General features: G+C 42.3%; 1 protein-coding gene across 7 annotated transcripts in view; it reads right to left on the bottom strand.

Moving 5' to 3' along the window:
• The window catches only part of SLC9A8 (solute carrier family 9 member A8), a 29,302-nt gene extending 19,336 nt beyond the window's left edge, over nucleotides 1-9,966 (bottom strand). For 2 of the 7 annotated variants that reach the window (XR_014698521.1, XM_084537865.1), the window contains exons 1-4: nucleotides 9,853-9,966; nucleotides 9,115-9,293; nucleotides 5,062-5,142; nucleotides 54-112 (exon numbers count right to left, since the gene is read on the bottom strand). Coding sequence is in view for 4 of the 7 variants with exons in the window: in XM_084537865.1 (XP_084393991.1) it covers nucleotides 54-112; nucleotides 5,062-5,142; nucleotides 9,115-9,293; nucleotides 9,853-9,860 (327 nt within the window). In the remaining 3 variants the exon portion in view is untranslated. Of the gene's footprint in view, nucleotides 1-53; nucleotides 113-5,061; nucleotides 5,143-6,727; nucleotides 9,802-9,852 lie in introns of those variants that run through there. The other 5 variants (XR_014698522.1, XM_084537867.1, XR_014698523.1 and 2 more) reach the window with 4 other exon arrangements.
• Nucleotides 9,967-12,328: the final 2,362 nt, after the last annotated feature.

Below are 12,328 nucleotides of genomic sequence, written 5' to 3'. Positions count from 1 at the left end.
TTCAAACATTCAGAGATCGTTCTGTAATTAACAATTAATTGCTTCAAATATACCTTCCAGTTGGCCAGCTTTTGAGCCTCTATGATTTTTATAAAAGCTCCCATAAGGATACCTAGGAGACAAAGAGATAATATTCTTAAAAATTCACAAAACACACCACTGTTTCCATTAACTATTACAGACTCTCAGTCAACGAAGTTTTAAAAGTATAAACAAGGCAAAACATAAAGCAGCAGGTCTTTCATTCCTAAATCACAAATGGGGTCTGATATAAGATAGTTTCTGATATGTCACATAATTACACAGCTTCTGTACACAAAAGGTTGTTGCTTAGGATATCTAAATAGTGAGCACATGTATTGACAGTACTGTGCTCGCTGTTCCTCAAGGTAAGCGGTTTAACTGCTCAGAAAGGCTTTTCATCTAAAATGCATTCAAATTAAATTTGTCCTGTCTTCCTAAAAAATCAGGAAGTTATTAATTAGATAGCTGTGCAATTGCACAAAACAGCCATGTCATTTCAGTGCTATTTGCAGCATTAACACAGCTTAAGTGAAATCAAAGACATCTCCACAGAGGTGAATTTTGTCTCAATGAAATCATAGCACTTACTGGCAATGGAGTAGACAACAAATTCTGATCAGGGTGGAGATACTATCAGAACTATTTCCCAAATGGATTACATGTATTTTAAGTCATGTAGAAATACTAATTTAGGTATAAAAGAACTTTATCAAGGGTGCTGCAAACTCATTGGTTACAGATTATTGTGCTCTTTCCTCCCACATATTTTAAAACAGATAAGTCAGAAGACTCCAAATTAACACGATTTTGTTTGGAGGCTAAGATAATTCTTAGCCTGTCATTACTTGCATTCAAGGAGTTACGAGGAATTTGTCTTTGGTCAGATTCCAGATGCATACATTTATATATGTATATATATTCTTCTGTATATATCTTTTTATTATTTACAGAATGAAGGCTTAATAATCAAACACTGGGATATAGAAGTGAAATACACTGAATAAAAGGTAAGAAGTGGCTAAGAAATGTTAAGTGTGCTTTCCTGTAACCCATGTGTTTTTCATTCCCTCATACCATAGCTATCAAAAGAGCCTTACAAATAGCATCACATGGATTACTGCTGATGGATGTGTCATACACAGAAAGCCATGAGGCTTAAGCCTTCTTTCATACAAAAATATGTGAAGGCATTGGTTCCAGAAAATAGAAATACTTGTTCCATTAAATGCTTTATATGGAAAGGAAGAACAAAACGTTAATGAAGGAACATTAAAGGTCTGGTGTCCTTTGAAGGAGGCCAGAATACAGATGCAGCCACTCACATGCCAGATAAACACAGATTTCAGTACTAACAGTCAGACCTTCTATTCTGGGATGGAAATGATGTCAGAAGTCACGGACTGTAACATTTCTGATTTTTGCAGGGTAGCAACACTTTCTTCAGCTGGCACAGACAACACTTGTATCATTCAACAAGTTTATGTAGGGAAAAAAAAACAAACAAGCCAACAACCAGAGCCTATACATCTGAAGGTACAGATTCCAAGAAGTGCACTTTCCAGGAAATTTTCAGTATTTTATGAATTTGCATTGATAAACCTTGCATAAAACTCTGTTTTGAGGGGATTTAATGGAAATGAGAATCCCTTAAATTACTTCTGCAGAAGTGGAAGGGCTCCAGCACAACTGTGAGAAATGGGACCACTGGGAGAAGGCAAAACCAGTCTGCAGGCTCTGGGCTAGGCATCCGTATCCTGTGAGCTCAAGACACCCAAGTAAATGGCTAGTCCCAATCTCTTTTGGAAGAAGAGCTAATCATAAACTGATCCTAACAACAGTGTCACAAAAAGAGAAGATCCTTTCATGATATCTAAAAGTTAAATGACCGGCAATGTAAGTGTAAGGCAACAGCAGAGGTTAAGGGAAAAGGATGAGATGGAACTACACAACTTAAATCTTCCTATAGTACAGGCTAGTTCTAGCTGCCTGTTGTGGCATTTTACGCTATGTAAAGTCATGGAAGAGGGCTGCACAAAATAATGCATCACCACAATGGCTTAAGAGCAGCAGAATGAAACTTTGATGATGGTTTGTACAACCTGCCCCACGTATCTTTACAAACTACTCCTCTGTTATCACTAGGTAAACGAAAGCAGTCTTCTTTCAGACAGTTCCATCGATTACATCAGCAAGATCAGTTCAGTGTTTTTGTCAAGAGGCTAATTGGAAAGTTAAGTCTGTAAGAGTTAACCTCATTCCTTAGATAACATTACAAAAAGTTTCTTAGTACAAACACCTTCAGGAACAAATCTGAGAGAAAAAAAAATCTGGCAATTATTTTTACCAACAAAATCCAGTACCTTTTAAGGATGAAGATCAAAATCTACCCTTAGAGAACCTGCTCCTGCCCTGTTCACCAGGAGAGTAATATGCACTAGAAATGGTAAAACACAATCTTCTGAGCAGCTTAGACAATGGCAGGAAAAACAGTTGTGAAAACCTTACTTATCTGCTCAGCTGCCACATTTATTAGTCCTCAATAACTGCCCAAGAACATTTGTTTAATTTACAAGTTAAAATAGGACACACCTCACTTCAGGCACTGCTAGCAAAACTGGATACTTGAAACTCAAACTGTGCTCTTGCAGCTGTGTAGATCATTACCAGTAACAGAGGTTCACTGCCCAGCAATTAGCTGCCAATTCCAGTGATTATACAGATGCCATGGCCTGTCAGAAGAGCTCACAGTAGTTTAAATACGACTGAGTCAATAAATTAAATAAATAAGGCTTAAGTGACACCGGACATATGTTAGCCTGGTTGCTATTGGGTTTAACATTCTCCTGACTTAGTGGGATTGCATTTGCTGGTATCATCCAGTCTGCTTTGGGAGGCAGCCTACAGCTACACAATGGTTTGCACACTGAAAACTGAACTGTGCAAATTTCTTATGCGGCTTCTGTGTGAAAACTCAAATGATGCACTGATGTTCCTTACTGATCTTGAGTAATAGTGACAGCCATAGCAAGAAAACTCAGCAGTTTCATTAACAGGCTTTTGTTGGCAGTGACGGGAGCACAGAACATATCAGCACAGCTAAAACTCCCTGCCCTGCTGCTCAGATGCCAAGAACAGAAAACGGAAAGAGAAGAACGTCTGTGCCTCTGCTGCTCCCTGCAACCCTCAGCAGGAGCAGTGACACAAACTTCCCTAACACTTCAGCGGTGCCCAGTAGTTGGCTTGGGGCAGAATAATGGCAATGATAGCAAAGAAAATCCAAAACTAAGCCAGCAAGAGCAAGCAATATAGTGCTGCACTTTAAATGGGGGAATATGCTTCAATTTAATTAGCTATTTAATAACAATGGTAACTAACTTGATTAGAAACCAAATTAACACTTTTCACCTTTCTGTACAAAACCAAAGGATACTGAAAAGACAGTAAAGTCCTTCTGAAACCTTTCAAGACACTGGAAGATATATCAAACAAAACATCTCACCTGTCACTGGCAATGTGTAAGAAGGAGAGGAAAGAGAAGTGTGTTAATAGGGAATCAAAGCACAGTTTCCATGAGGATGAAGAAGTCAGGATGATCTAGAGCAGCTCTGATCTTTCCATGTAGATAGAAGCCTAACCACACAAGAAGTCTGATGGGTGCTGCTACTATAAAGATGAGGTGTGCATACAATACCCAGGAAATCCACACTATCACCATGACAGATTTCTTAGAGATCTATCTGTTTTTCAGCTGCACAGAAATGTCAAAATTCAAATATGACCTTGTAAGACAATCTTTCTTTGAATTTCAGCACCTTCTCCTATGCTGGTAATGTGATGTGGCATGCATCAAATAGAGAGAACTAAAAATTCAGGGTGTTACACCTTGGGAAAAATGTGTTTTTCTTCTAAGTAACAGCTTTAAGATTTTCTCAATCTAGCACCAAAAAGATGCCAGAAGATTCCTGTTTTCGAGAAAGTGCAAGGTACTACACAAGCACCAGAAAGCTTATTTCCTCCCATTGCGAAATGGTGTGAAAATGCAGTGAAGAGGTACGACAGAAGAAGGTACCAGAAATTACAGCATAGCCCAGGAGAAAGATAAAAATCTACCCATACAGCAAGTATTACATTCCTCCACACTGTGTCAGGATTATCGTTAAGCATCTTTCTCTTTGTGCTGTATTTTTAGAAGGGCTGTCAGTGAAAGTGTCACTCCTAATAGAAGCAAAAATATCACATTGATACTGGTAAACATGTTTCAGAGACAGGTGGAAAACTGTTTCCTGGGGTTAGTTAAACCAGGTTTTTAAACATTGCTACACATTATGTACAGAAAATAATGAATGTATTTGGCCTGATCTCCTTCTCATGTACACATGTATAAATCAGAAGCAACAGCACACAACTAAGTGAAACTATCATAATGTAAAACTGCAGATTTAGGAATACTCCAGATTTGGTACAAATTACGCAAGGACGTGATTATCATGAAGAGTGGCGTTCTTTTACCTCAGGTCACAGGAATAGCTCTTGTCATGGTACTACTGGGAAAGTTAAGTATCTAGCACACTATAACTAAGTATCTGAAAGTCCTGGGCAAGTGTTGAAGATACAATTATATCCACACCTGGACTAAATCACATATATAGACATAATCCTACAGATACTGAAACAAACACATGTACCATTTGAAAGGCAAGGCCAGAGTATGGCCACCAGGGAATGATTTGGAGTGCTTTGTCAGTGCTTTATCCCACCTTGCAGAGCCCAGAATGGAGGTTTGTTGCCAAAATACCTAGGTAATGACACCCCTATAGGGCCCATGTGTCATTTTGCTGATCCACTCTCTGTACCTATGCCTATTTCTTGATTTTTTTCATCAGTTTAATTATTTGAATTAGTTGTTTTTCTTCACTGCATCCACTTTTCCACATCTTTCTAGTGATGGCTAACACACAAAGGCACAGAATTTCAAGCACAGACTACTGAATCTCTGAATTAACACAAATCTGATATAAAAAAGGCATGGTTACTCACCTAAAGAAACAACAGCTACACTCTCTGGTAAAAAATGCAGTCGGTATTTTATCAGTAAATGCACCAATATGATGCAGATAGCTGTGAAGGAATAAAAAAAAAAAAAAAAAAAAAAAGTAGAAAATTTAGAAGTGTTAGCAGGGAATAACATATGCTTTTAAGTAGCATTTCTAAAATGCATGCAGGAAATCTTTTCCTAATGATTTAGTAGAATACCAATGATGAAAATAACCAAATTCTAGGTTCCTAATTCTCAATGAAATACTTAAATTAATCTACAAATGACAGAAAATAACTGAGGCAAGTTTTAGCACTTAAAATTATCTTCTAAAAATACAAATATTGCTACTCTTAGAGGCTGATTCAGCTTACAAGAAAATTTTCTCTGAACAGTAGCTGTGAAAAATGGCAGTCATACAGAACATGCAGTTTTAATATCTTTTTTTTTTTTTTTCTAACATTTCCACATTTTTGAAGTGAAACATGTAAGCACATATACACATAGCCTCAATTAAAATTTCAGAGCTATACTCTTTTGTACCTGACTCTCTTTGAGGAAATGGGCTTTATGTAAATGTATAATCACAGAACCAAAAAAAATTACACTGGAAGGGATCTCTGTGTCATCTAATCCAACCTCCTACTACTCAAAACAGGGATAACTTCATAGTCAAAGAAGTTGTCCATGGCCTTATCCAGTTGAGCTTGGAAATCTTCAAAAGCAAAGATAGCACAACCCCTCCACCCCCTAGTTCCAGTAACAGTCTCATGGCTGCTTCCTTCTTGTTTTGGGAACCTCAGAAGAGTCTATTGCTCATGTTTAGTGGTGCTATGAGGCTGCAGGACTGGTAACTGCTTAAATATCTTGACTCACATCAATCTATCACATCAATCTAGATCATTAAATTCCTACCAATTTTTATTTGGACACTCTACATGTTGAACTGAAATTCTTCTCCCGTTTTAATCTAGCTCAACTAAGAGTCAGACAAAGAAACATCTGGCTTGCATCTCCGCAATACATGCATTTTGCTCTATTCACTACAAAATCTTTCAGCAATGGCCTAGGATATAAACAATTACTGCTCGCATTTTGACAGAAAGCAACTGAAGCTCAAGCAGTCAACAGCATTTCATAGGTGGAATCAAACTGTGGCTTGCCAAACGCAGCAGAGACTGTTTCAAACTGTGCAGTTTACAAACCCAGTGGCAACTGCAATGACCTCGCTTCCGTGAACAGCTCTTGGTGATTCAGTTTAACTGCTCCTCCTAGTTAACAACAACACAACAGCCACGCTGCAGCTGGTTCAGAACACTGCTTTTAATTTACAGTCTGAAAGGTGCAATATGTTCCACCAGGAACTCAGAGCTCTGGCGTGACTTGCTGGCTCACACCACCCATGAACTACTGGGACCTCCATCATGATCTGCATTCACTGTACAGCATCACAAAGTACAAAGCTCATAAATACAACTACCACTCTTTTTTGTCCTCCTCTCCTGTGCTAGGGAATTGGAATCACTCGGATCATTCTCGCCCTTGTTATCTTATACGCCCTGCTCGTATACAAGTGTGACATTTTATTTATGTGCATGTGAACGGATGGAAGGATGGGCTTACAGACTGAGCAAGGCCTCAAGAAATACACCATATTTGCTCACTTACTGGCATGCAAATTGTTCGTGGCCATAACTGCGGGTTCTGAGTGACAAGCAGGGACAGCTCCATGCAGGAAGACTGGCAGGACTAATTTCCCTACATTTACTCCACTTCTACTCCACCAATCTTCACAATATTGACCCATCAGTTTTCAAACACCGGTGTTTACAGCATAATACTTTGACGCAGACTGAAACAGCTTACTTTAAATACTGTACTAAGAACTGCAGCAGTTCAGGAACTAACAACTCAGACATTTGACTGCCAGCTGCCAAACTGCTGAAGCAATAACCTCATCACGTACCCCAAGCAGTTTTTGTACACTTGTCCATCAGTACTACTGAGTTTTGACCAATTTCCTATCCATTAAGCACAAATAATATGCGTCCAACAAAGACATTTAGGATTACTGTGTTAAAAGCATTCCATACTGCTATTGCCCGTGACAGATCCATAAAGGTATCTGTACCATGCAGATTTCCAGTGAACTCCAATGCAAGCACAAATATGCTTTCCATTTAGCAGGTCTAAGTGCCAGCTTCTTTCTACTATTTTTACTTCACTTTGACAATAAAATAAAAAGCAACCATGGCCTAAGAAGCACCTCCCACCACCAGAAATACTGTGTGGCAGCCCAGTAGATTCCTTAGCTGCTTGTCACCTATTCCTTGTGTAGGACTGCTCAGTTTGTATTTGCAGCATGCCATCTCCCCCAGGCACTTGCACATAGCAGGAGTAAAACAGGCAAAAGGCTGGAAGAAGCATGATTCTGGACAGGTTGTAAGAATATTCAAGTGTCCCCCTAAGGAAGTGTACCGTAGGCACACCCGTGACAGAAGGGAATTCCTGGATCCCACGGATGCAGCAGAACAGACAGGTATGACTTTTTGGCTCAGTGGGCTATTGAAAATGAAGTGGTGTTTGAACAGATGAACAAGCCATGGGAAATCTGGGATTGGAAACTACCTCATACTGCTTCAGGGACTTTAAATCTGGGGCTTGAATTTGACACAGGCAGCTCAGAACAGATCTACTTCTGATCCCAGTTTAGAACATCTTAAAGGCCATAACAGTGCATAACATCCAGATTTGAGTGTTGTCGGCACATTCATGTTTGTCCTTACTACGCTCTTAAATGAGATTACTATGAATGGCAGTAACTACGAACAATAAGCTTTTATACTAGTTCTACTTTGTTCATGGGACTCCTCTGTCCTGAGGGTGATGCTTTCAAGATGCATTAAGCTATCGTACTGGCATAAGCAGGCTGGAACACAGTCAATAAATGATAGCTCTGTTCTTAATGTTCTTCTGACCTTTTAAAATCCACAAGACATGCATACTTAGAAATTTTAACTTTAATCTTACAAGTTTTCTGAACTACTGCATTTTGCTTTGGTCTTTCATTTCTGTTCAAATTCTACTAGACCACTGACCACTGGGAAAACATCAGCCCTCTTTGAAGACAAACTGATACTGTAGAAATAATTTATTTATTTTTTAATCCATATGATTTGCAGAAGTTTCTGATCTGCTTTCAGCTCCACATTTCACTATTATTTCCTTCATTTGCTACAGGCAAGAGTGACCACTTGGAAGACTAGCTGACCTGTCTGGCAGAAAAAAGGTTCTTTCAGCAAAGCTTGCTTTGGAGAAACCAAGCATGCACACACACAAAAGAAAACAGACAAGTAATCCTCTGTGAAAATTTTGTTATTGTTACAGTTTTGACTACAGCATTGCTCTAAGCAGATGGTAGGAGACAGCTATATTCTACTAAAGGAAAGATGACAGGCTAGACTAGAGAATTGGGTGGGCATCTGCCATTCAAAATCCCTCTGTATGTGTAACAATGTTAGCATAACTATGGCAATCTGCAAGTAGCTCTTGCACTGGTAAGAATGTTAGAAACCTGACAGAGCCAGACAAATAGATACTGTACTTTAGTACCCGTGCAGGTAAACCCAACTGTCCGGCATCGCCCTATATAACAAAGTATCTCGAGCAATGTCTGGAAGTGCTACAACCAATCAAAATTGAAATCCATCCAGTATTCTCTCCTCAAAGAGACATCCAAGCACCACAGGGTGTTCTGACAGCATCTTTCTCATACATACACATATGCCATGTGCTTGATTAAGAACATGAAGCCAATTAAACATGTTGTCTGCACTTTGAGATCAACGTGAAAAGGTCTGCAATGGGCCTCTCTTTCAATGGGTCTGGGGGAGGCCAGGTGATTAATTATATGTGTATATACACCTAACTCTTCTCAGTCCTTGTGCCTATACAATACTTCGTTTCACAGAGAAAAAGATTCTGAAAGTCAGCCCACATCCTCACATGCAGAGTATGCTTAAGAGCAATTAAGAGACTTTCAGTTCATCATTCACCTAATACAAGAAGACTAAAAAAAATTGTCATGCCACTAGATTGCTCCTCTTGCTGTGCTTGGACTCCAGTCTGCACTGGAAGGATAGGTTTAGCAGGTGTAGGTACCACCAGCTTGGTGGTAGCAGCCAGCGTGGTGCGGAGGGTGACATTGATGGCTTCATGGGTGACATTTGCAAACCTGTCAGGATTACACAACATGTGATTACACCAGCTGGGAGCAGCATGACAAAGAATTAGCCAAGAAACAGCATGCACAAACCCCACATCACACCGATTTGTGCCACAACCAACACATGCAGGCTGCTTCCAGAAGCGCTCTCTGATCCCGGACAAATGGTGGAATTTCGTATACACTGAGGTTTTTATTGCCCAGTGTCTTCGTGCGCTGCTGGCACCAAACACCCTGCAACGCAGCTGGGGGAGGCAGCGAGAGCCTGACGCAGCGGCACCCAGCCTGACAGCGTCCGGGGCCCACGGCCTGCGGGAGCCGCTCGGGGACCACTCAGGACCACTGAGGGCCCACCCAGGGACCACTCGGGCCCACCCAAGGGCCCGGCCTTCCCCCGGGCTGCTCCCCGCAGCTCATCACACCATCCCGCGCCCCCCCCCATGCAGAGCCCAGCCCCGAGGCCCAGGAGCCGCCCGTGCTGCCCCGGGGGCCCGAGCCGGGCGCAGGGAGGCTTCCACTGAGGGGAACGGTCCCCGCCCCCCGGCGGGCCGCCCCCCGCCGCACTCACTCCGCCATCTTGCCGCCCGCCGGCTCAAACCGCGCCACTTCCGGGAGCGTCGCGGCCGCTCTAGCCGGCGCCTCCGCCAACTCTATGGTGGGGAACGAGAGGGAGGCTGCGGGGTGGGAGGGCGCGCCTGCGCAGAGCGGAGCGGGGAGGGAGGGGGCGTTGTCGCGCGAGAGCTGTGGGCCCGTCGCGTAGCAACGCGGTGACGTCACTGCCCGGAGCCGTGGCGTGACGTCATCGTGACCCCCTCCCACGCCATAGTCGCCCGCCGCCATTTTGCTCCCTTGCCTCATCCTCCCCTCACCCGCAGCCGCCCCAAGGCAGCAACCACAGCGCCGGGCTGGCGTCAAAATGCTTTAAAACAGCACGTGAATTAAAACACCATGTGAACAACATGTAAAGTGAATAACATGTCATGGGGTGGTCGTGGATTGAAATATCGTGCGTTAAAGTGTCATGTGGTCATGAATTTCAATGTCGTGTGGTGAATTAAAGCATCACGTGGTGGCGAATTAAAATGTATTTAGTAAAACCTGTTAAGTAGATGGTTGTCAGCCTTGCCCGGCCTAAGTTTGAACTGCTCTCCCTTGCGGACGGTGGCCCTGAGGTAGGTGTGCCCGGGAGCTGTCCTGGTGGGCAGCACAGCACGACACAACCACCCCGGAGGGATGGGGAGAGGATCAGGAAACAGATAAAGCTCGTGGGTTGAGATAAAGGCAGTTTAATGGGACAGAAAAGGAAAAGAACTATAAAACAGCAAGTGATGCAGATTACAGCTGCTCACCACCTGCCAGCCAGTGTCCCCAAGCAGCAGCAGCCCCCCAGTGTTATGCCCAGCATGATGTGGGACATCCCCTGGGGCTGGGGTCCCGGGTCTGTCCCCTCCCAGCTCCAGCAGGGCCATCTGAGAAGCTGGAAGGCCCTTGGCTTAACAAAAGCGCTGCTCTGCAACCGCTGAAACACTGGTGTGTTATCAGTGTTATTCTCGTCCTAAATTCCAAACACTGCACCATGCCAGCCACTAGGAGAAAAAAACAACTCTATCCCAGCTAAAAGCAGGACACCCGTGCATCCTTTCCTACCTGCATGCCTAGGTAGCTAGGCCTACAAACACTGCCCGGCTCACAGAGCCAGTTGTGAACATATATCTACTCTGAATGTTGGCGATGCTGGGGTGACAGGCACTGTGCAAGCAAATAGCATGGTAGCATCGTGTGCATTTCTATGCATTTTTGGTTTGACATTCTCAAGGAAAGTGTGGGGTTTGTACAAATAGGCACGCTGGTTTGTAAACCTCGGGTCATTTTGAAGGCCTTTTAGAACTTCTGCCACACACTTCAGTCGAAATGAAATTGTAGTTTCATTTCACAGACAGGCTGATACTCATGTGATCTGCGTATGTGAAAGTGAATGCCTTTCAAAGAAGTATGAGCATGAGTGTAATGTAGTTTTGTGGTAACCTTCTTACCAGAGTTACAACCAAAACTTTTTTTTTTGTTTTCTTTTTCTTTTTCCCCTTACACTGGATAATTACCTACAATATGCCATTTGCTAAACACCACTGGCTTTAATTCACTTTCCCCATTGAGTGCGTTTGGGACAGTCTGGTGTGCCTGGCTTTACTGTAGGGATGTGTGGTGTGGAGCACGTAAAGCCCACTGATGCCAGTGAAAAAGGAGGATGCCACTTTGCAAGTTGGTGCAAGCTGATTGATTTCCAGAGGTGATGTGCACGTCCCACTCCATTTCGAACCTGGAGGTCTGTGGGCCTTAAGCACACCAAGAGCTGGGATGCTTCCTCTTTTTGATCTCAGTTTTTACAATGCTTTGGAGTGGACAGTGGACATTATGAAAAAAGTTTCATCCACAAATAATGAAGCTTGATCCAGAATGAATTACACTTAAGCTGATGAAAATTCCTGGTGAATGTTGTCTTCCTTTTTTTCCACAAGAGTTAAAATTCAAAATTTGCCAGTATTAGTGAAGCGCTCCAAAAGTCCTGTGTCGAAACACCAGAGGGGTATGGATTGTTTCATCAGTGCAAGTCACTCTAGGTGGCTGACAGTAGCTGTTTGCTAAAAGGTGAATTGTCTTTATTTCCCTTTATTTCCTGTTCTCTTCTTCCAGTCCTTGTCAGCAAAACAGCGAATAGTGGAAGAAGTGGGGTTATCACAGCAGTGCAAAAGAGGGCATGGCTTGAGTCCCGTGTAATCTTTACCTGTTGAAATGGCCTCCTGCAGTTGTCACCAGAGTGATATTCAACTCTGTACAAGGCTGGAGCAAAACAGAGAAAAACTTAAAACTATCTTTACTAGTCATTCACTTGAGTTTTGCTTGGCATGAAGAGTAGGTCATCTGGCCTAAGAATGAAGGCCAGAAATTATAGCTCTGTTTTGCTTTTTTTTTTTTTTTTTTTTTCTTTGTTTTTCTTCCCTTTGTTTTGAGTTGTTTTGGTTCTGGTCTTAGCCTTTTTTTTTTTT

Source organism: Aythya ferina (genome assembly GCF_964211825.1).
Source record: "Aythya ferina genome assembly, chromosome: 16".
NCBI lineage: Eukaryota > Metazoa > Chordata > Aves > Anseriformes > Anatidae > Aythya > Aythya ferina.
Note: the sequence above shows the minus strand (reverse complement) of the source record. Positions and strands in the feature narration are given on the sequence as shown.